The sequence below is a fragment of the Balearica regulorum genome, chromosome W (genome assembly GCF_011004875.1).
Source record: "Balearica regulorum gibbericeps isolate bBalReg1 chromosome W, bBalReg1.pri, whole genome shotgun sequence".
Lineage (NCBI taxonomy): Eukaryota > Metazoa > Chordata > Aves > Gruiformes > Gruidae > Balearica > Balearica regulorum.
In genome coordinates, this window is record NC_046219.1 from 15,636,205 (window position 1) to 15,661,024 (window position 24,820).

The 24,820-nt window shown below is 45.1% G+C and overlaps 1 protein-coding gene across 15 annotated transcripts in view; it reads left to right on the forward strand.

Annotated features, from left to right (window-relative positions):
• LOC142599141 (adenomatous polyposis coli protein-like) overlaps positions 1 to 24,820 on the forward strand; it is a 156,777-nt gene that overhangs the window by 93,118 nt on the left and 38,839 nt on the right. For 11 of the 15 annotated variants that reach the window (XM_075738814.1, XM_075738815.1, XM_075738811.1 and 8 more), the window contains one exon: positions 9,784 to 9,867. The exons of the other annotated variants lie outside the window; for them this stretch is intronic. In XM_075738814.1, coding sequence (XP_075594929.1) covers positions 9,784 to 9,867 — 84 coding nt within the window. The remainder of the gene's footprint in view (positions 1 to 9,783; positions 9,868 to 24,820) is intronic. 15 annotated transcript variants of the gene reach the window in all.

The following is a 24,820-nucleotide window of genomic DNA, read 5'->3' on the forward strand; positions in this document are numbered from 1 at the left end:
GCAAACTCTATCATCATTTTTGCTATCATGTTGTCATCCAGGTCTTCTCTGTCCGCATCAGCCAGTATTACTATTGCTAGTAGGAGCAGCAGCAGGATAGTCCTCTTCTTCATTGTCCTGTAAGAAAGCACAAAAAAATTGAGCCTCGGTCCTTTGAACTGGGTTTCAGGGTTAAAAATCAGGGATTATCCACCGAGTACTAATATGGTGGGTCTTTCCGCTCCTGTCTAGGGCTTTCCAGGCATATAAGCCTCTTGGTTTTGCCAGGGTCATGGGTACAATGCCAATAGAAGGTAGTTTCACCATGACAGGTTGGTCTATGCATGTCCTCAGTGGGAACTGGTCCTTTTGATCATCAGGTATGGGGGCGTTGCCCGTCAATGGTCCCGTGGGACAAAATGCTTGAATCTTTGGGCTTCCATAATTTCCCCATCAGTTATTAACAGTGAAGATTGCTTGTGGCAATCGTATGTCCCAGTTATGGTGTGAGACATCGGCATGTCTTTTAACCAAACCATTGGTTTGCTCAACTATCCCATTGGCCTGGGGATAATAGGGTGTGTGAAACACCCATTTGATACCTTCTCTCCGTGCCCAGTCTTGTACCACTGTGGCTGTGAAATGTGACCCATTGTCGCTCTGAATACATTCAGGAATGGGCAAAATAATACCAAACCATTCTTGCAGCACTTGAACTGTCTGATCTCCCGTGTCTGTGCCAACAGCTGTGGCCATGGTTAATCCCGATACCACCTCTACTCCTATCAAAATATCTGTCTTTCCATGGGATGATCTCAAGGGCCCAACACAATCAATTTGCCAGGTGCTCCAAAGAGCTTTGCCTCATTTGATATGCTGGGCAGGGGCTTGATTTGGGTGGCTGGCCTTGAGCCTTGTTTGGCATTGTGGGCAATGGTAGGAGAGTACTTATATCCTTGAGGCAGTCAGTTAAAGGTATACTGCGCTCCTTCCCAAGTGAAAGCAAATTGGGGTTTATCCTCTTCTCTCAGGGGTATCATAAAGAACATGTCTTTAACATCTAAAGTGGCCATCCATGTGTGAGCGGCTGCCTGGATTGCCATCACCACTGATGTTATGCTCGAGACAGCAGCAGTTAAGGGTGAAGTATTACTATTCAATTTCCTATAATCAATTGTTAGATGCCCCCGTCCGTCAGGCTTACGGACTGGCCAGACTGGAGAATTGTATGGTGAGTGGGTGCGACTTATGATTTGCCTTTTTTCGAGATCATTAATTACATCTCTAGTGCCCTGTTTTGCTGCAGTTGGCAAAGGGTATTGAGAAACACAGGTTACTTTAGACTGTGGTAGTGCAGGTGCAAGCTGCAGGGTTCTAACATGGGCGGCTTTTGCCCATCGACTTCCAAAACTCCATATCTTGCCATTAGGTAGGCACCACCGCCTGCCTGCTAGTACATCAAATCCCAATATATTTTCCTAATGAGGGCTTAGGGCCACTTCCACAGCTGTCATTCTTTTCTCCCCAGGTAGCCAAAGTTGAATCCGAGCTAAAGGACATTTTGCTGCTATACCCGTTATGCCTATTTGTCGTGGTTTTACCCCAGCCGGCAGCTGAGTACCACGCAGCCGCTCGTTCACTCCCCCCCATCGGGATGGGGGAGAGAATTGGAAGAGTTAAAGTGAGAAAACTCGTGGGTTGAGATAAAGACAGTTTAATAGGTAAAGCAAAAGCCGCGCGCACAAGCAAAGCAAAGCAAGGAATTCATTCACCACTTCCCATGGGCAGGCAGGTGTTCAGCCATCTCCAGGAAAGCAGGGCTCTATCACGCGTAACGGTTACTTGGGAAGACAAATGCCATTTCTCCGAATGCCGCCGCCCCCCCTCCTCTTCCTCCAAGCTCCTTATAAACTGAGCATGACGTCATATAGTATAGAATACCCCTTTGGTCAGTTTGGGTCACCTGTCCTGTCTGTGTCTCCTCCCAACTTCTTGTGCACCCCCAGCCATCCCGCTGGCAGGGCAGTGCAAGAAGCAGAAAAGGCCTTGGCCTCGTGTAAACACTGCTCAACAATAGGTCCATAGAACAAAAACGTATCTATATTATCAATGCTGTCTCCAGCACAAATCCAAAACGTATCCCCACACTAGCTACTATGAAGAAAAATCAATCCTCTCAGCTGAAACCAGGACACTATTATATTCATAGCTTTTCTTGAGGGTTTAATTCCCAATTTCTCAGCCTGTTGCTTATTCAAAACGCTAATTTGGGCTCCTGTATCAATTAAAAATTCTAAACTTAGCTGTCTTGGACCCACAGGAATATGGATGTAAGGTTCCCTGTCACTGGCAGGAATTCACCATGCGGAGTGGGCGGCCCGAACCCCAAACCGCGGCTTCTAGTTCTTTAACTCTTGCAGTTCCTCTCACAGAGGCGCGAAAGGGTTCAGGTTCCTTTCCCGGGCGGGCGTGGTTGCCGGCACCTCCTGTTGTTCCTTAATCTTCCCCTCTAGCAATTCCAGTTTCCGGATCTGAGCCGTGGATTGCCCACGCAGCATTGTTCTAGGTACTCCTAGTGCTAATGCCTTTCGCCAAAGGCTATTTCTTTCTAAATCGTAAGTCCGGTCCGACCTGCCCCGAAAAGGCTCCGGTTCCCGACGAGGAGGTCGGTCGGGGTGGGGTTTGCGATCGACTTGTCGGGCCCTCCTGTTCCCCTCGGCGCCACCCCCGGGATCAGTCAGTCCATCCCATCTCGCACCCATGAATCACTATATTGTGTAACGTCTCCGCCCAAGTCAAAACGTGCTCGAGGGGGTTCTGAGGGTTTTGCCGATTTTGCTCAATGGCTGTCTGAATCCTTTCTCTCAGGGACTGAACATGTATTTTCAAAGCATCTGGCAATCCCCTAATAAGAGGTCTCAGGTGGCTACTGGTGCAGCCGTCGGTATCCCTTGCTGCCCTCTTTCATACATTGCCTGAATACAAGGGGCTTTTTGTACTCCTTCGGCTAGCTCTGACAATCCCTTTATTTTAATGGTAATAGGTGTGTGTGTCGCCCCCCCCCCCCCCCCCCCCCCCCCGCTCTTTGGGGTCCACACCCCCAGCCCCTCGGGATGTTAATGGCTGGTTGCCCTGCAGTCCATCAGTCAGAAACACTCCTGGACCCCAAAACCCTCTCGCTTCGTCATCGCTCAATAGTATGCGATGACCCCCCGTTAGAGAGACTCTCCACAAATACTCCATTTCTGTCTCTCCAGGTTTTTGCGAGAACTTTGCTTGCAATTCGCTGAGCTCGGGTCCTGACCAGGGAATGGTGCGGACTGTGGTTCGGGGGTTCCTGCCTTGCGGACCCGTGTGCCTCTCTATTTTAATAAGAGGTCACATGTCCCTTTCCTCCAATTCCTCCGTTTCCTCAGAGCTATTTTCATCAGGGTCTCGCCAGATATCCCCATCCCAATCCTTGGGGTCTGCACTCGCAATTAATTTTCAGATTTGGAAAATACTGGGGGTGGGTTTTTTCACTTGTGCTAGCATTAGTGCAATAGATGTGTCTGCTCTCTTTCTCTTTGTAATCCTCCTTTCAAACAATTTCTAGCTGTTTCTTCAGATTGTCTGTGGCTAATCTTTTGCAATCATTATTTTGTTTCTGTGCTTGAATCAAGCAGGCGCCTAGGATGGCACACATAGTTCCTTTACTTTTGCCATTTTGACTATTTCTGTGGCATTGTTCTATCTTCTCCACAACCGCTACTGGGTTGGACCACTTCTCCTTTGCCCAATCTATACCTGGAGGAGAAGGACTACAGCTGTGCTTCCGTAATAACTCCTCTATAGACATCCTGCCGACTACACCAATTTAAAATGTCATGGAACCACACAAACTAGGCCAGTCCAGTTAACAAACAATCAAAGATAGATATTTATTTTACAAGATGGAAGGGGAAAAACTAAGTTTTGTTCTAATTGAAACCACTCTGGCTCCAACAGACACTAGCAATCCACAGGTTCAGGATGTCGGTTGGGATATTAGTACTACACCGCTGACTTAAGAGCTCCTAAGGTTTATGGTTGATGACCCAAAATGCACAAAATCACTCACCCTTGTAAGATGAGGTCGCTCAATTTGTACAGAAGATGAGCTGTAGGTGGCGTCCCAACCCACAGGGAGAGCCTCCAACCGCAGACCTGCTGCTCTGAGGGAGACGAACTCAAAATTACTCTCTCGTGGGACTATGTTTATACCCAATTCGAATCTGACCTGTGGTCATACATGGTCATGTAGGTCTCCCATTGGCTGAAGACCTCAGCTTTATCTCCCATCAACTGAAACTGCCACTGCCCTGTGGGCATAATTGAAACTGTGTCGGGAAGGTTTTCCCGCAGGCTTTGTCAGGGCAGGTGCATCTGCCACAGGATCCCAGCTGCTGGACTTCCCTACCCTCTAATTCCTGACTATGGGCCCTGGTATCCCAGCATCGGAACAACCAGCTGATAATTCACTCACCTGGCTGGTGGCCCTAATCTTTTTGCATATCTCGCAGCTCACTCAGGGATAGAGACCAGGTGGTCTTATGATTTCTGTCTCTTCCCCCTTCTGTTCTTGTGACTGCTCTGCTGCAGAACAGGCTGCCTCTTCTGATTCTTCCTCATGCTCCCACTCAGGAGGAGCTTCTTCCTCCCTTACTAACTGGGTCAACATCTGCTTCCATTGTTTCCTCTAGACTACAGAAGTGACTGTTACATTTGATGGTTGAGTCTGTGGCTTAGCCACAGCATCTGTTTGTATGTCCGCAGATCCAGAGACCCTCTCGACCCCTTAAGGGTGCTGGACAGAAGCTCAGTAGGTGTAGGCCAGACCCCAACACAGTGTGAGAAGTTATGCCTCTTTGGTATAGACAAGGCATCCTTTCTTCAAGTGGTCTGCCACTTCAACAGGATTCTGCGTTTGTTTGGGTTTGAAGTCTCAAACCATCAGAGGTGAAAACCTTTCTAGGCACTTACCCAAATTCTTCCCTACATTTTGCAGCCCATGAGTCGACTGCCTCAGGGCACATCCCCCTGTGGCATTCCCAACCTCAGGGCACATCCCTTTGTGGTGTTGGCTAACCTCAGGAAAAGCCAGAATCAGATTCATGCTGCACACCAGTACGAGCATTTTGGGATATTCAAGAAAGTGAAGGGCCATTGCAACAAGGGAGGAAACATATACCCTGGAGGAGAAGAGGGGGGAGGTGCCATTCTTCGTTTGCCCTACAAAGTGGCTCCCAGAGGAGAAAAGGAAAAAGGAGTAATTGTTAATTGTCTCCACAAAATGCTTCCTGGAGTACTGGGATAGCAGCAGTGCAGGTCCCAAATACCAGATTAGGCTGAAGGCTAGTGCTTTTATCATAGCTCTCCCAGGAAAAGCAATAAAAAACAAGTGATGAACCACACAGCAAACAGCAAAAGGTGAAAGCAGCCATTAACAGGCACTGGAGTTTGATGTACAGCAAGAGAGGGAGCACACCACAGAGCAGGTGAGGGAACAAATAAATCAGTACTGAGAGCAAACAAGTCAATATTGTGACCAGCAACAGCAAGTAACAGCCTTCCAAGTAACACCTAAACAGCTATAACAGCTATGAATTCAGTCTAACACACTCCAATCAAATCTGTTGTTATCTAGAACCCCTCAAGCCCCACATTGGGTGCTGAAAAGGACTGTTGTGGGTTGACCCTGGACAGCAACTAAGCACCCACACAGCTGCTTGCTCACTCACTCCCCACCACAGCAGGATGGGGGAGAAAATCACAAGAGCAGAAGCGAGAAAAACTTGTTGGTTGAAATAAAGACAGCTGAGTAAGTGAAGAGGGGGAAAATGTGAGGGAAGCAAGTGATGCAAAGTCAATCGCCAGTCTCCAAGCAATGGCAACTTTGGAAAGACTCTTCCCCTTCCCCTCCAATTTTATTGCTGAGCATAACATTATATGGCGTGGAATATCCCTTTGGTCATTGGGATCAACTGTCCTGGCTGCTTCCCCTCCCAATTTCTTGCCTACCTCCAGCCTACTTGCTTTGTGGGGGCAGAGTGAGAAACAGAGAAGGCCTTGACACTGTGTAAGCACTGTTCAGCAATAACTAAAACACTGGTGTGTTATCTACACTGTTTTGGTCACAGATCTAAAACACAGCACCATAAGGGCTGCTACGAACAAAATTAACTCCATCCCAGCCATATCCAGTGCACCTGGAGTCTTGCATAGATCAGGATTTCAGCACTGTTAGATTTGTACATTTTTCTTGATTGTAAATGTAATGCAGACCAACCCATTAATAATTTTCTCTACTTTTTATATTATATTTTTGTTTGAAGAAAAGATTATCCATGTCTTTAAAACAAAGTATTTTAAAGCAAAATTTTGTTCCTTATTTTTATTTATTAGTAAGTGATTATTTTTCTATCACTGTGAAGAGAGGATTTTTTTTGTTAGAATTCTTACTAGGGCAGTGAAATCCAAATAATTTCTACTTTTAAATGTTAAGATACTTTATCCATAGATCTTATGGTGATGATTAAATTTAATAAAATGAATAGGAATACATAACAAATAGGAATAAAAAGTGATGTCTCTTGTATAGATTTTAAAGTTAAAACTATTCCTAAATGCATTCAGGTACTTGAAAGTCCATTCCTTCCTAGTCATGCAAAAGCACAAGTAATCAAATGACATTGTTAATTAATCACAGAATCAGAATCACAGAACAGGCTGGGTTGGAAGGGACCTCAAAGATCACCTAGTTCCAACCCCCCCTGCCATGGGCAGGGACATCATTCACTAGATGAGGTTGCTCAAAGCCCCATCCAACCAGGCCTTGAACACTTCCAGGGATAAGGCATTCACAAGTTCTCTGGGCAACCTCTTCCAGTGCCTCACCACCCTCATAGAGAAGAATTTTTTCCTTATATCTAACCTAAATCTACCCTCCTTCAGCGTAAAGCCATTACCCCTTGTCCTATCATTACATGCCCTTATAAAGAGTCCCTCTCCAGCTTTTTTATAAGCCCCCTTTAGGTACTGGAAGACTACAATAAGGTCTCCCCGGAGCCTTCTCTTTTCCAGGCTGAACAACCCTAATAATGTAAAAATAGACATAGCATTCACATAATGCAGAGCACTGAGATAATGTTTTCTTATTTAATAAGAAAATATTACATAAAATATTTTTATAAAATTATTATAATTAACATTATTATACAATTATTGTTTATTTAATATTTTTCTTATGTAGTTTAGAACCATTTGTCTTCTATATTATAGAGACTGTAAACCCTTTGGGGCAGGTGTGGTGGGTTGACCCTGGCTGGGGGCCAGGTGCCCACCAGAGCTGCTCTATCACTCCCCTCTTCAGTAAGGCAGGGAGGAGAGAAAGGAAGATGGAAAAACAACCCCAAACTCGTGGGTCGAGATAAAGGCAGTTTAATGTAGCTAAAGCAAAAAGCCGTACGCGGAAGCAAAGCAAAAAGCAAAGATTATTCTCTACTTCCCATCAGCAGGCGATGTCCGGCCACTTCCTGGGAAGCAGGGCTTCAGTAAGCGTGCCCCTTACTCTGGAAGACAAACATTGTAAAAAACAACAACGAATGCCCCCGCCCTGTTCCTCCCCCTATTCTCAGTTTCTTATTGCTGAGCATGACGTCATATGGTATGGAATATCCCTTTGGTCAGTTTGGGTCAGCTGTCCTAGCTGTGTCCCCTCCCAAGATCTTGCCCACCCCCAGCCTGCTGCTGGGCAGGGGGGAAAAGAAATGTTGGAGAGACAGCCTTGATGTGTGCTGGCACTGCTCAGTAGTAGCCAAAACACTGGTGTGTTATCAACACCTTGCTAGCTACCAATACACAGCACAGCACCATGAGGGCTGCTGTGGGGAGAATTAACTCCATCTCAGTCAGACCCAATACAGCAGGAAATACATTCTTTTTTTTTGCTTGTACAGTGTTGGATGCAAAATGGTTGATGGATCTCCTCAAGTCCCCTGTTATACAAATAATGAATAAGCTGAGAGAAGAATGTTCTGATTTTTAAATCTCTGGACTAAAATTTGGGAGATATGGACTGAATTGTTGTCCTTTTGAGAACTTCATCATTGATACTGGAGAAATCATGTAATCTTTACTTGTTTTTCTTCTACAAACAAACCACATCCCTGCTATTAGTTGTATATATACATATAGTCAGTTTCTCTCAGTGCCCTTTATGAAATAAATTACTGGTTGAACAGAAATAAACTCAGTTTGGGGAAAATTTAATTCATTCTTAAAGACAAAAAGAAGAGATGTGTTATGTCAGTCGTGCATCACCTCACCTATAGTTATTCCCAGTAATATATTTTTATTATTTTTCTAATACTTAAGAATTTCCTGATCCAGGAGAGAAGCGGAATGAAATATCTGTCTGCTTCATGTTGTGCTGAGGCTTCTGTGTGTGTAGCTTTCAAATTTTATTGGCCTTTTTTTCTGATACTTTGCTTTGCAAATAAATATCTAATTTATAGTTTACTATTTGTAACTCCACTAAGTGCTGGTGTTTAGGATGCTTTGCCCACAGGTTATTATCCTGCATGTTTAAAAAATTCATTCTGTTCTTTGTGATTATATTTTTTTCTGTGTTTCTAAAATGTCTAGATTATATTGTATTTATATTAGAATTTACAGGTGTATTCTCTGGCATTTGCAGCTTTTTAAAAAGTTGTCATTTCCATTTTCAGATTATAAAAATGTTAAATAAGGCTGCTTATAGTGCTGATCCTTGCAGTGTCCACTAGATTCACAAAGCCTTTCCTCTTTTAGTATAGCACTGTAAATGTTATTCAGGTAAAATGATCAGGATTTTTTTTCTAAACTGTGCATTAATTTTTTAAGCTATCCATCATAAAAAAAATCCCATTTAATCAGTTCAGTGTTTTGTTTCTGTCCTGATATTATTGGGCTAATTATTTTCTGCCCACTTTTAAAGTCAAATAATGTCAATTTATTAGCAGGCTGATAGAGGGATATATCACTTATTGTTTCACAGATTCATAATGCATCCCATGCTCCACAGTATAACTTACATGGAGTATATGTATCCTGTAAAGTTTGGTTTTTCAACATTCCATTTACTAAACACAGAATGATTGCAGTGGGAAGTGTCGATATAGCTATAAAAGACTTACATCAGAAATATCTATAAAATCCCGGACAAACCAAAGAAGCAGTATGTAGTTATCTTTTTACTAACCCTGTAAATTCTTTAGAATTTGTAGGAAGAGAAAATATTCAGAGGCTGTGCATAGGCAAATTTCTCAAGTCATCATAGTAACTGAAAATAATCAGAGACATTCAGGATTTTACACCTTCAAAATACTCTGCAAATATAAATCTCTCTCAAATCTCTGTAAGGCAAAAAGAACTCTAACATTTGAGATGAAAACAAAATAATTTGCTAAAAACCTGCACAGAATGTCAGTTTCAGAAATAGGAAAATTGTGCAAGTTTGCTGAAATGTTTATCTATACCTGGGCTTGTACTGTGTGACAATCTAATATTATATCCAAATTAGTGTCAGTTTTATTAAAAATCTAACTACCCATTATATTTTGAATGTTTGCAATCATGCCTGGTTTTTTTATTGTCAAGAACATTTGTGGAATTACCACATGAACTAAGTAGTTCTGTTTTGCAGTCAGCTATATTTGCAATGAACTCTTCTCATTGTCATTCTGTACAGTAAGTATAAGGAGTTGGGTTTTTTTAAAATCAAACATGAAAATACATTCATTTCAGGTAAGGGTGATGAGGATTCAACAAATAGAGAAGGACATTCTTTGTATACGACAGCTCCTGCAATCACAAGCAGCTGAAGCAGAGGTTAGTGAGCAATTTCTTGCCTTCTTTTGATTAGAATATGTATCTTTTTAAAAAAGCAAATCTACTTAAATGAGTATACTGGTGAGCACCATTATTTGTATCAGCAAGTGATGTCATGGTTCATAAATTAGTCATTATTCATAGGCTGTAGCTACCTTGGGAATAAAATTTGGTAGCATGTTACTTGCTCTGTTAGCAATGAGGGTAGAAAACGGAATATTCTTTATGCTGCTGTTGAATTTTAATCAATAATTATATATCAGTTAAAAGTTTAACTAGCAATTTCAAACTAGAAAAATCACTAAACATTTTGGAGAATTAAATTATCAGTCTATTTTCCTAACTTTTTCATTTAATTCTGTCAGCACACTTACTTGTAGTAAAACATGGATTTGATTTTTTGGTGGAAGTGACTTTTACTTTCATAGTAAAACGTTTCCTAGTTTGGTTTGTATAAGTCTCCTAAAATCAGACTAGCAGACTTGCACAGTTGCATTAAGCAATTGAATTAAATTGACAATAGCATTGGACTTTGTGGTCTGAATAGTAATGGAGTCTGAGAAGATGTTATAAAAGAAATTTTATTGAGGCAGTAGGAAAGATGAGCAATAATGCACCCATATGGTGACTCACCCAATCACTGACAGCAAACGCAGGATTGTAAGCGATGCCCTGGCTCTGGTGGACTGCCATGGACTCTTGGTGTCCAGGCCATCTGGCAGCAACAGCTAATTGTGGAAATGCCTTTTGAACATGGGTAAGTGTCGCACTGCCTCTTGGCTCCACCAATGGCAGTGTGATTTGAGAGAATCATACCTTCCTTCAATAACATGGGTGGCATCCTGCCTATGCTGCCAATGTCAGTCAGGGGGCAGGGTGTCAGGCTTCCAGTTTCCTAATAAAACTTTTATGTTATACGGATAAAAATTGTTGCAGACTGTCCTGGTTTCAGCTGAGATAGTTATTTTTCTTCCTAGCAGCTGGTATAGTGCTGTGTTTTGGATTTAGGATGAGAATAATGTTGATAACACACTGATGTTTTTAGTTATTGCTAAGCAGTGAAGGACTTTTCAGCTTCTCATAGTGGCCTGCCAACAAGAAAGCAGGGGGCCCCCAAGAAGCTGGGAGGGGACACAGCCAGGACAGCTGACCCAAACTGGCCAAAGGGATATTCCATACCATATGATATCATGCTCCATATATAACTGGGGGGTGGGCCGGGGACAGTTTAGCTTGAGAACTAGCTGAGTATCTGCTTCGGTTGGTGAGCAATTGTGTTGTTCATCACTTGTTTTGTATATTCTTCTATTAGTATTCACATTCGTATTGTCTTCCTTTTATGTCTTATTAAATTGTCTTTATCTCCACCCACAAATTTTACCTTTTTTTTTTCTTCTCAATTCTCTCCCCCATCCCACTGGGGGCGTGGGTAGTGAGCGAACAGCTTAGTTGTTTTAGCTGCCTGCTGGGTTAAAACACAACAGAGGTGCAACCACAAGGAAGGTGCAATCTGGTAGATATCAAAAATAGGCAATTATAAGATTTAATCTCTAGTTTTGTTATGAAATTAAACTGTGCATTTCATAAGTATTTTTTAGCAAAATTACATATCTTTCCTCCCTTTCTCAAGTAACTTTGAGTGGATACAGTAGATCGCATCTATTAAATATTGTTTCTAAAGTAACGAGCTCCTCTATTAGCTATAAACCTTTTTTGAATTAATATATTCAAATGTCAAGTATGTAATCTGGACTCAAATTTATTCTTCAACCAGAAAAATAAACTAGGATTCTTGTTCTCCAGCAGTCATTTGTCAATCGTTTACAAACAGTTTTAACATCCTTTTTATTAAGCTGTTTTCTCTGTATCTCCAATAATAGCCTCTTCCTATTAGCAGACATTCTTTTAATGCAAATCATGCTGATTAATGCTTTGGATTTTAAAGCTATTTGTTACTGACCTGGCCAGTGACCAGTGCGGATTGATAAGGTTACCTATGATGGTATTTCTGTTTTCCCAGGTGGTGTAAGACATACTTATTTTTAAATAAAGCAAAAATATGTTAAAAATAATAAAATTACTTAGTATTGAAAAGTTAGCAATGTAAAACAAAACAACCTCCTTTAGTGTAAATATGATACACTTGTTAAATACACTTAGTCTTTACTACACAGTATGTAGGACTTGCCTAAATTCAGGGCATTGACTAGAAGGCGAATGGGACAGTGATAAGAAAAGAGAGGATACTCTTCTGTCTTTAAAGCCTAATACTATAGTCTGGGAAGGTCAGGAGTCATGGTTTAGCCCCAGCCGGCAGCTAAGCACCACGCGGCTGCTCATTCACTCTTCCCCCACCACCACCCCAGTGGGATGGGGAGGAGAATTGGAAGAAAAAGGTAAAACTTGTGGATTGGGATAAGGACAGTTTTACTAGGACAACAAAGGAAGAGGACAATATCAACAACAGTACTTATAAAAGAATATATAAAGCCAGTGATACACAATGTAATTTTCTCACCACCCAGAAACCTGATGCACAGCCTGTCCCAGATCATCAACCCTTCCTCCTCCTGCCAGTTCCCCCCTTATATCTGGAGCATTATGTCATGGTATCAAATACCCCTTTGGCTAGTTTGGGTCAGCTATCCTGGCTGTGTCCCCTCCCAGCTTCTTGTGAAAATTAACTCTATCCTAGCCAAAAACCAAGACTGTTTCCATTAGATAGTGTTGCTGCAGATAATTTATTCTGTTCAGAGATTATGCTCAGCAAACTTTAAACTATTTTGATAAAGCACTGTGATGGATAGGAATTCTCTTAATGATTTGACTTACAAGATTTTTTTTCTCCTTTATGACTTAACAGTAACAAAATGTTTTCAATCTTATGGTTTCTTGGGTTTATTCATTGCATTATTCTCTTGATCTTACTACATTATTTTTTACACCTGTATGTATATAGTTTTTATATGCACTATGAAGTTATCGTGAAATAAACATTTTTTTGTATCTAAGAAAATAATGGTTTATCTGCAGTTTTCAACACACAGAAAATAATAAGGCACAAGAATATTGTGAAGAAAAAAAAGTCTTTTGCCTAAAAAAGCCATTATTCCTAATAAATACACAAGGGACTACCTACTTTTGCAATTCATTTTTACAAAGTACTAAGTAAAATTATTTGTAATTGGTTAGCTTAGCAAAAAGAAACAAGGTCTACTATTCTTGCAAATCTCACACCAAGAGATTTGTCCTTTTTTCTACTGGTAAATACAGGGAAATTAACAATTGAGAAGTGATAGTTCCTTTTTACTTTAAAAGCATTTAGAGCATAGTGACAAGATGGGGGGAGCCTATCTTCCTGTAATAGGTACTTGCAGTCTTTCACCATTTTACTAGAAAAGCAAACAAGCATACTCAGTAACTCCAAAATTTTGTTCCTTTTGTAGTGTGATGCTAGAATTCAGGAATGACAGAGGGGGTCTAAACCCAGCTAATGTCTCCTGAGAATGAACACTTTTATAATTTAAATGAACAACTACAGAGAAAGAGGTTTCTTCAGAAAGCAGAGAGAAAGGGAGATTATGATAAGATTTACAGTATTTTCAGTTTCACCAAGCCCTTGCAGATAAATAATGAGAAATAGTTTTCCTCCCTGCATGTAGCAATTTCACTTTGGCTTGAAAGATTCTGTCACCGAAACCCGGGAATAAACCTCGTAACACCAATGTAGTGTTAAAAGGCAGGCATTCTTTATTGCAGCGCTGCATGCACAGGGGATAGCTCCACCCAACATGCATGCCAGGTGATTACCAACACACAGGTTATGTAGGATCAAAACAAACATATTCATTATTTTCCAAGAAAAGGCAGTCCTATGATAATCATTTCTTGGAATCCATTTCCATATTCTCCTCCCTGTCACGCATGCTCAGTGATTTGAGTCGGTGGTCCGCAAGGGGTCTCTGGTGGTCGTCAGTGGTCTTGCACCCGTGTTCGCTGGATGACCCTCTTCTTGCAGGCATGCGCGGTACCCTTGCTGTGGATGCACCTGTCCATAACAACTTACTTCATAAGATTAATATTCCCCAACCTATTGTTCAGTTGGGTAGGGACTGTACATGGAACATAGCAGCATTGTACCTTGCCATGGTCACTTAGCTTCATTACCTATTACCTTGGTTACAAACTAATTATCTCAACCTGATTCTATAGTTTCTGTTTCACGGCCCCTATCCTACAGTTACAATTCCACTTTGGAGCTTTCAAGAGGCAAAGTTAGAAAGAAAAAGCGCATTCATAGAATGACCTTTCTTAGGAGAAAAAAAAGTACACTAAGGTATGAACATGGCCCATAGACTAAGCTCAACACAAGGCTTTTCAGAAACCACTTGCATTAGGTCTGGCTGGGCTTGTCTCGTAACAGGGTATGAGTCTGATGCGTGGCTGAGGGAGACCTTCCTGTTGAGTCAATAGGTTCAGAAAGGACCCCCTTGCTTTCTAAACTCCTTCTCTGAGAGGAGCCCAGGTGCAGCTAGGTCACAGTCTTAGTCCCAGACTTGGTCAATGGTTTATGTCTAAAGGATTATATATATAGCCACATATCAGAGTCAATGTTTGCCTGTCAGAGCCCCCTAAAGGACTTTCACTGAGACAGTTTCACAAAGTTGAAAAGATGGGTAATTTATTGAGGCGACAGATATAAAAAGTTCAGACTTGCTGGTGATAAATACACTTACTGCAGTAGTGCTAATATATGATGATAGTGCTAGCAAAATGCTATCCTGGGCGCAATGCTTACAGAGAAGACGTCCCTATCTTGGGTGGTGGAGGAGCACAGCCTGTCGACTGCCTCTTCTAGGTGTTCAATCTCTTCTCTCCCCCCAGGGGTATTTTCCTCAATATCCTTTATATCCTAACCTCGGTTGTTCTCCTCCCTGGGGTGACGTTTAACATGATTTGGGTGGAGAGTCGAGTACTATAGTCATATATGTTTAGCATGTACTCCTTTTAGCTCATTATCATATTCAAGGGTGTTAACTTTAATATTCATTTCATGGATAATTAAGCAAAAGGTCTCACTCTGGGCACCATGGCATTCAAGATTCTGTGTTGAAACCATTTATCTACTTATTCCGCATTCTTTAGCCAAAACAGGACCGTCCTGCTGCCGTAAGACTCCCTCCTTCAGCTTCTTCTTGTGCCAACCTTGCAGATCTCCGTCCACAATGTTTGCACAAAAGATAAGCGGACACCAGCGTTTTTAACCTCTTATGTTAACTTTCTTCATAGCAGCCCTCATAGTGCTGTGCTTTGTATTTGTAGCTAGAAAGGTGTTGATAACACATCCATGTTTTGGCTACTGCTGAACAGTACTTGCACATCATCAAGGCTATCTCTCCAACCACCACCCTCCCCTCCTCCAAAGGCCAGTAGGTTGGGGATGGGCAAGAGGTTGACAGCGAACATAGCTGGAACAGCTGACCCAAACTGACCAAAAGGATATTCCATACCATATGACATCATGCTCAGCAATAAAAGCTAAGAGAAAGGAGGAGGAGTGGGAGGCATTCATAATGAAGGTGTTTGTCTTCTGAAGCAACTGCTACGTGTACTGATGCTCTACTTCCCAGGAAGTGGCTGGACATCACCTGCAGATGGGAAGTAGAGAATAAATCTTTTTGCTTTGCTTTGCTTCCACACATGGCCTTTGCTTTTCTTATTAAACTGCTTTTATCTCGACCCACAAGTTTTTCATCTTACCTTCTCCCCCAGTCCTGCTGAGGAGGGGGAGTGAGAGAGCAGCATAGTGGGCACCTGGCGGCCATCCAAGGTCAACCCACGACACCAACGTTAATATTTCTTGTGCACTTCACAGTCATCACATTGCATGTATGAGATTTTGTTATTCATCAATTTCAGGGATGATTAAATGAGAACTTCTGTAAGGCCTCTTCACACAAGAGTACACAGCCGGCTTCTGAGATAACAGAATCATAGTTCACTCATTCTGCTTCACAGTTCTTCAAAAATCATGTCCCAGAATTGTTCATTCTGTTTAATGCACTGGACTTGTGTGTGCCATTCTCTATATACTGTACCACATGTAGAGATTACAGTCTGTTATTGTTCACATTCTATGGTTCTTTAAGCTGATGTGGTTGGTAGCCTATTTATTTTCATCCACAACTCCTACCTTCAGTGTTAAAAGATAATGCAAAGAAGGGGCATACTTGCAGTGGTTATAGAATCATAGAATCTTAGAATCATAGAAGGGTTTGGGTTGAAGGGACCTCAAAGATCATCTAGTTCCAACACCCCTGCTACGCACAGGGATACCCTCCACTAGACAAGGTAGCCCAAAGCCTCATCCAACCTGGTCTTAAACACTTCCAGGGATGGGGCCTCCACAACCTCTCTGGGCAACCTGTTCCAGTGCCTACCACCCTCACAGTACAGAATTTCTTCCCAACATCTCATCTAAATCGACCCTCCTTCAGCTTAAACCCATTACCCCTTGTCCTGTCACTACACTCCCTGATAAACAGTCCCTCACCATTTTTCCTGTAGGCCCCCTTCAGGTACTGGTAAGCTGCAATTAGATCTCCCCGGAGCCTTCTTTTCTCCAGGCTGAACAATCCCAACTCTCTCAGCCTGTCCTCACAGGAGAGGTGCTCCAGCCCTCCAATCATCTTCGTGGCCCTCCTCTGGACTCGCTCCAACAGCTCCATGTCTCTCTCCTGTGCTGGGGCCCCCAGAGCTGGACACAGTACTCCAGGTGGGGTCTCACAAGAGCAGAGTAGAGGGGCAGGATCACCTCCCTCAACCTGCTGGTCACGCCTCTTTTGATGCAGCCCAGGACATGGTTGGCTTTCTGGGCTGCAAGCACACACTGCCGGCTTGTGTTGAGCTTCTCATCAATCAATACCCCCAAGTCCTTCTCCTCAGGGCTGCTTTCAATCCATTCCTCGCCCAGCCTATAGTCATGCTTGCCATTGCGCCGACCCATGTGCAGGACCTTGCACTTGGCCTTGTTGAACTTCATGCGGTTCGCACGGGCCCACCTCTCCAGCCTCTCAAGGTCCCTCTGGAGGGCATCCCTTCCCTCCAGCGTGTCGACCACACCACACAGCTTGGTGTCGTCGGCAAACTTGCTGAGGGTGCACTCGATCCCACTGTCCATGTCGCCGACAAAGATGTTGAACAGTGCCGGTCCCAGTACTGACCCCTGAGGAACACCACTCGTCACCATTCTCCACTTGGACATTGAGCCGTTGACCACAACTCTTTGAGTGCGACCATCCAGCCAATTCCTTATCCACCGCCTGGTCCATCCATCGAATCCATGTCTCTCCAATTTAGACACAAGGATGTCGTGCAGGACAGTGTCAAATGCTTTGCAGAAGGCCAGATAGATGACGTCTGTCACTCTTCCCTTGTCCACCAATGCTGTAACCCCATCATAGAAGGCCACCAAATCGTGTGAGGCACGATTTGCCCTTAGTGAAGCCATGTTGGCTGTCACCAGTCACCTCCTTATTTTCCATGTGCCTGAGCATAGTCTCCAGGAGGGTCTGCTCCATGATCTTGCCAGGCACGGAGGTGAGACTGACTGGCCTGTAGTTCCCTGGGTCTTCCTTTTTACCCTTCTTAAAAATGGGGGTTATGTTCCCCCTCTTCCAGTCCGCGGGAACTTCACCAGACTACCAGGACTTCTCAAATATGATGGAGAGTGACCTGGCCACTTCATCCACCAGGTCCCTCAAGACCCGTGGATGCATCTCATCAGGTCCCATGGACTTGTGCACCTTCAGGTTCCTTAGATATTCTCGAACCTGATCTTCTCCTACAGTGGGCGGTTCTGCATTCTCCCAGTCCCTGCCTTCTGTGACCTGGGCAGTGTGGCGGCTCAAGCACTAGCCAGTGAGGACTGAGGCAAAGAAGTCGTTGAGTACCTCAGCCTTCTCCATATCCTGGGTAACCAGGTCACCCGTTTCATTCTGGAGGGGACCCACATTTTCCCTTGTCCTCCTCTTATCACTGACATACCTATAGAAGCTTTTCTTGTTGTCCTTGACATCCCTGGCCAGGCTAATTTCTATCAGGGCTTTGGCTTTCCTAACCTGATCCCTGGCAGCCAGTCTCACTACTGCCTTCCCCTGCCAGTGCCAAGCTCAGACACTCCCTGCAGCCTGAGAGCTGGGTGGCTGCATGCTTCTGTGGCAGCTCTGTGTTTATAACCACTAACTCACAGTCTGACACAGTTGAATATTAATTTATTTACTGTAATGTTATATATATTTTTAAAAAGATATAAAATATATTTGAGTCATCCTTAAGTGTGTGCGTGTGTGTGCATATATATGTGTGTGTGTATATATATATGTAAAAATAGAATAGAATACAATAGTTCCAGTTGGAAGGTACCTACAACTATCATCTAGTCCAACTGCCTGACCACTTCAGGGCTGACCAAATGTTAAAGCATGTTATTAAGGGCATTGTCCAAATGCGTTTTAAACACTGACAGGCTTGGGGCATTGACCACCTCTCTAGGAAGCCTGTTCCAGTGTTTGACCACCCTCTCGGTAAAGAAGTGCTTCCTAATATCTTGTCTAAACCTCCCCAGAAGCAGCTTTGAACTATTCCCACTCGTCCTGTCACTGGATATCAGGGAGAAGAGATCTGCGCCTCCCTCTCCACTTCCTCTCCTCAGGAAGCTGTAGAGAGCAATGAGGTCGCCCCTCAGCCTCCTTTTCTCCAAACTAGAAAACCACCAAGTCCTTAGCTGCTCCTTATAGAAGGTGCCTTCCAGCTCTTTCAGCAGCTTTGTTGCCCTCCTCTGGATGCATTCAAGGACCTTCACAGCCTTCTTAAAATGTGGGGCCCAGAACTGCACACAGTACTAAAGATGAGGCTGCACCAACACTAAATACAGCGGGATAATTGCCTCTTTTGACCAGCTAGTTATGCTGTGTTTAAATGCACCCCAGGATGCGGTTTGCCCTCTTGGATGCCAGGACACACTGCTCACTCATATTGAGCCTACCAGCAACCAGCACTCCCAGATCCCTTTCTGCAGGGCTGCTCTCCAGCCACTCCTCTCCCAATCTGTACTTCTTTCCAGCGTTACTCTGTTCCAGGTGCATTTGTTTTTGTTAAATTTCATGCCACTGGTGATTGCCCAATGCTCCAATCTATCTAGATCCCTCTGCAAGGCCTTTTGTCCCTCGAGAGAGTCAACAGCTTCTCCCAGTTTAGTATCAATGTGTTGGGTTTGCGTGGCAAGGTTTTGGTAGCGGGGGGGCTACAGGGGTGGCTTCTGTGGGAAGCTGCTAGAAGCTTCCCCTCTGTCTGATAGAGCCAATGCCAGCCGGCTCCAAGACAGACCCGCTGCTGGCCAAGGCCAAGCCAATCAGCGCCTCTGTGATAACATATTTAAGAAAGAGAAAAACAGTTAGAGAGAGCTTTTGCAGCCAGAGAGAGGAGTGAGAAGATGTAAGAACATCTGCAGACACCAAGGTCAGTGCAGAAGGAGGGGGAGGAGGTTCTCCAGGCGCTGGAGCAGAGATCCCCCTGCAGCCCGTGGTGAAGACCATGGTGAAGCAGGCTGTCCCCCTGCAGCCCATGGAGGAAGGATGAGGGGGTGTAGAGATTCCACCTGCAGCCTGTGGAGGACCCCATGCCAGAGCAGGTGGAGGCACCTGAAGGAGGCTGTGGCCCTGTGGGAAGCCCGCGCTGGAGCAAGCTCCTGGCAGGACCTGTGGACCTGTGGAGAGAGGAGCCCACGCCAGAGCAGGTTTGCTGGCAGGACTTGTGACCCCATGGGGGACCCACGCTGGAGCAGTTTGCTCCTGAAGGTCTGCACCTGACGTGGTTTAGCCCCAGCCGGTAGCTAAGTGCCACGCGCCGCTCGCTCACCCCTCCCCCGGCGGGATGTGGAGGAGAACAGCAAAACAACGGCAAAGCCTCGAGGGTTGGGATAAGGGCAGTTTACTGGGACAGCAAGGGAGAGGGAAACAATCAACAACAGCGCTGATAACAGATAGTAACAATGGGTGATAACAGAGAACAATTTACCAACCTGGATGCTCGACCCATCCCGGAGCCACACGACATGCCGAACCCACCCCTGCCCGACTAGCCCCCTTTTATGGTGAGCATGATGTCACATGGTATGGAATAGCCCCCAGCCAGCTTGGCTCACCTGTCCTGGCTCCTTGGGAAATTAACTCTATCCTTGCCAGAACCAGGACATTATCCACCCCTTATTCCATACCATCTACGTCATGCCCAGATTATTTTACAGATCTCATTGCCTTACGCTATGGGCTATCGCTCTAAAATGTCTGTCGAGTTCATTTAGTCCATGGTTTTGGGTTCCATCTGCCATTACAGTCTCTCAGAGCAGGAGCAATGGTGCATGCTGCTGGATTGTTGCACGCTGCATCCGGAGTTTTCACAGCCGGTGTATCTGGTATGGTCCATGCTCGCAGTCTGGATGCCAAAGATGTGATTTTTTTGATAAAGTTTCTGGGCACCAGTTGAAGTCAGTTCTAGTTCCATCATCGTGGCACTTTTTGTTCAGTTTCAAAGTCCATCCTTCATTAGTTTTGGGTGATTCTTATGGTCGTACCATTGATACAGTATATCGCTATTAATATCATGCAATTTAATTTATTGGCTATTTTCACCCAAAATCAAATCCCCTTGGGGTACACACCAGACTTCCCCATCCTTTCTCATCACCCACCAAGTGCACCCTGGTCCCTGAGCAAAAGCAATCCCGCAGATGGGCTTGCCTTTGCCTGAAGCAGGGATAACCCAAACTGTTTTACCCAATGTATTTTTCATCCACACTACAGGAACTTTATCCCCTTCTACTTGGGGTGGGAATTTTGATTGGGCAGGGCCAGCTCGATTGGCAGATCCCCTAGTGTTAACTAACCAGGTGGCCTTTGCTAAATGCGTATCCCAGTGTTTGAGGGTCCCACCACCCATTGCCCTCAGGGTGGTTTTTAGCAGTTCATTGCACCTTTCAACTTTCCCAGAGGCTGGTGCATGATAGGGGATGTGATACACCCACTCAATGCCATGCTCTTTGGCCCAGGTGTCTATGAGGTTGTTCAGAAAATGAGTCCCGTTGTCTGACTCAGTTCTCTCTGGGATGCCAAGAGGAGCTGTGCTTCAGTGCCAATCACCTCTGAAGCAGCTCGAACCCCTTCATAGGCTGTCAATATCTCCTTTTCCGTTGGAGTGTAGCGGGCCTCGGATCCTCTATATCCCCGGCTCCAAAACCCCAGGGGTCGACCTCGAGTGTCCCCTGGTGCTTTCTGCCAGAGACTCCAGGTAGGGCCATTCTCCCCGGCTGCGGTGTACAGCACATTTTTTACATCTGGTCCTGCCCGGACTGGCCCAAGAGCTACGGCATGAACTATTTCTTGTTTAATTTGTTCGAAAGCTTGTCGTTGCTCAGGGCCCCATTTGAAATCATTCTTCTTCCGGGTTACGTGGTAGAGAGGGCTTACTATCAAACTGTAATTCGGAATGTGCATTCGCCAGAAACCCACAATGCCTAAGAAAGCCTGTGTCTCCTTTTTGTTGTTTGGTGGGGACATGGCTGCTATTTTGTTGATAATATCCATAGGGATTTGACGCCGCCCATCATGCCACCTTATACCTAAAAGTTGGATTTCCTGCGCAGGCCCCTTCGCCTTACTTCGTTTTATGGCAAAGCCAGCCTGCAGCAGGATTTGGATTATTTTCTTCCCTTTCTCAGAAAATTCCTCTGCTGCTGAGTTGCCCCATACAATGATGTCAGCAATGTATTGCAGGTGCCCTGGGGCTTCACCCTTTTCCAGTGCAGTCTGGATCAGTCCATGGCAGATGGTGGGGCTGTGTTTCCACCCCTGGGGCAGTCGATTCCAGGTGTACCGGACGCCCCTCCAAGTGAAGGCAAACTGTGGCCTGCACTCTGCTGCCAAAGGGATCGAGAAAAATGCATTAGCAATATCAATTGTGGCATACCATTTGGCTGCCTTTGACTCCAGTTCATATTGAAGTTCCAGCATATCTGGCACGGCAGCACTCATGGGCGGTGTGACTTCATTCAGGCCACGATAGTCTACCGTCAGCCTCCACTCTCTATTGGACTTCCGCACTAGCCATATGGGACTGTTAAAGGGTGAGTGGGTTCTGCTGATCACTCCCTGACCCTCCAGTTGATGAATTAGCTTGTGGATGGGAACCAGGGAGTCTCTGTTGGTGCGGTATTGCCGCCGGTGCACAGTTGTAGTAGCAATCGGCACCTGTTGCTCTTCAACCTTCAGCAACCCTACAACAGAAGGGTCCTCCGAGAGACCAGGCAAACTAGACAATGGTTCAATTTCCTCCGCTTCTAAGGCAGCTATTCCAAAAGCCCACCTGTAACCTTTTGGGTCTTTGAAATACCCTTTCCGGAGGTAGTCTATGCCTAGGATGCACGGAGCCTCCGGCCCAGTCACAATGGGGTGCTTTTGCCACTCATTCCCAGTTAGACTTACTTCAGCCTCCAACAGAGTCAACTCTTGGGATCCCCCCGTCACACCAGAAATAGATATTGGTTCCATCCCATTTCCTCATGTCTTCTCCGTGGTCACGCAGGAAAAACCACAGGATACCTCGTGGTGTGTATGCTCTATATCCCCTCTCTGGAGCAGAAAAACGCTTACTCCTAACAGCTGAAATGTGAGTCTGTACAGGTGGGGAGTAAGATATATCCTCTTTGAGTTGCTGGACATCCTGAGACAGTTTCTCCACAGCCGAGACTAGGGAGGAAGAAAGGCTCTCTTCATACTGCCAGAGTCGGCCAGCCACTTCGTCCACCGTGGGTGCCTCTTCACTTTTCCAGTCAATTACTGCCAGTGAGTTGGCGTACAATGATGGTGCACTTCGCACAAATTTTCGCCACATGGGTCAGGTACAGTGGACTTCATCAGGATCTGTGGGTAACTGTGCATTGTCCGGATCATAATAAACCATCTCCCGCACAGCTAATTCCCTCAGATATTGGATACCTCTCTCCATGGTGGTCCACTTGCCTGGCCGACATACGACATCTTCGCTGAAAGGATACCTTTCCCTCACACTTGACAGGAGGCGCCTCCAGAGGCTGAGGGCCTGTGCCTTCTTCCCAGTTGCCGACAAGGCCCCCTTCCCTAGACAGGGATCCCAGCTGCTTGGCCTCCCTGCCCTCCAGTTCCAGGCTACTGGCCCCATTATCCCAGCAGCGAAGCAGCCAGGTAATAATATGCTCCCCTGGAAGGCGGCTGAAATCTTTCCGCATATCTCGCAGCTCACTCAGGGACAGGGATCGAGTAATCACTTCTGGTTCTGGCTCTTCTTCTTGTTCTCGTGATGGCCCCGGTTCATCATCATCTTTCACTAAGCGAACCGATTTCCTTGTGTATTTCTTTTTGTGTATAGGGGCAACTGATACTGGTGTGGGTTGATCTTTTAGCTCGACTACAGTGCCTGTTGCAGGGGCCTGGGCAGCTGCAGTGCCTGTGGGTCCACTCTCTCCCTCTGGATGGTGCTGTCTACTATCAAGCAGTGTTTGATAGATTGTGGCCAGGGCCCAGCACAGCGCAGTAAGTTGTGTCTCCTTAGAATCCCCACAGCATTTTCCTTTCAAATATTCTACCATTTTATCAGGGTCTTGCAGTTGTTCAGGAGTGAAGCTCCAAACCACTGGGGGTGAGAAGTTCTCTAGATACCCACCCATACTCTACCACATGCCATGCCAGCCCTGACCATTCAGCCTTGGGGAAGATCCCTGGGTGGTACTCTTGAAAAGATTTTTGCTAACCCTGAACAGGAGTGGGAAAGCATTCAGGAGACCTAGCAATAGGAATATACTGGCATGAACGTTCCAAGGGTATTCAAAATACTCCAAAATTGTTGTAACCAACCAAAAGGGAAAAGAGGAGGTGAAAGAGTGGGAGAAGGTATCCCCCCCTGTCTTCCCCATAGATTGGGTCCAATTATTAATCAATTCTGAAAGATATTGACCGAGGTACGGGCCTGACCGAAATGCTACATACACATACCAGCTCAGACCCATGACTGTCAATGATATCTTATCATAAGTCATTATCACACAATACAACAACATGAGAACACAAACCCCTCTCCCAGAGGTGATAAACAGCACCACAGGGATTACATGGAGTAAACACGGGTTTACAAACCAGAGCCATGTGACCAAACAGATCATCATTATGACCAGTGACTGTTTCAGTAACATTATAAATGCTTATAACAACTTTGTTTTAACACACTTGGGTCAGACTTGTCGTTATCACAACTCCTCGAGCCCCACGTTGGGCGCCAAAAAGGACTGACGTGGTTTAGCCCCAGCCGGTAGCTAAGTGCCACACGCCGCTCGCTCACCCCTCCCCTGGCGGGATGTGGGGAGAAGAACGGAAAAACAACGGCAAAGCCTCGAGGGTTGGGATAAGGGCAGTTTACTGGGACAGCAAGGGAGAGGGAAAACAATCAACAACAGCGCTGATAACAGATAGTAACAATGGGTGATAACAGAGAACGATTTTACCGATCCGACGACCGACCGACCGGACGCTCGACCCGTCCCGGAGCCACGCTGACACGCCAAACCCGCCCCTGCCCAACTAGCCCCCTTTTATGGTGAGCATGATGTCACATGGTATGGAATAGCCCCCGGCCAGCTTGGCTCACCTGTCCTGGCTCCTTGGGAAATTAACTCTATCCTTGCCAGAACCAGGACATTCAGGAGACCTGTAAGGCCTTTTGTCCCTCGAGAGAGTCAACAGCTTCTCCCAGTTTAGTATCAATGTGTTGGGTTTGCGTGGCAAGGTTTTGGTAGTGGGGGGGCTACAGGGGTGGCTTCTGTGAGAAGCTGCTAGAAGCTTCCCCTGTGTCTGATAGAGCCAATGCC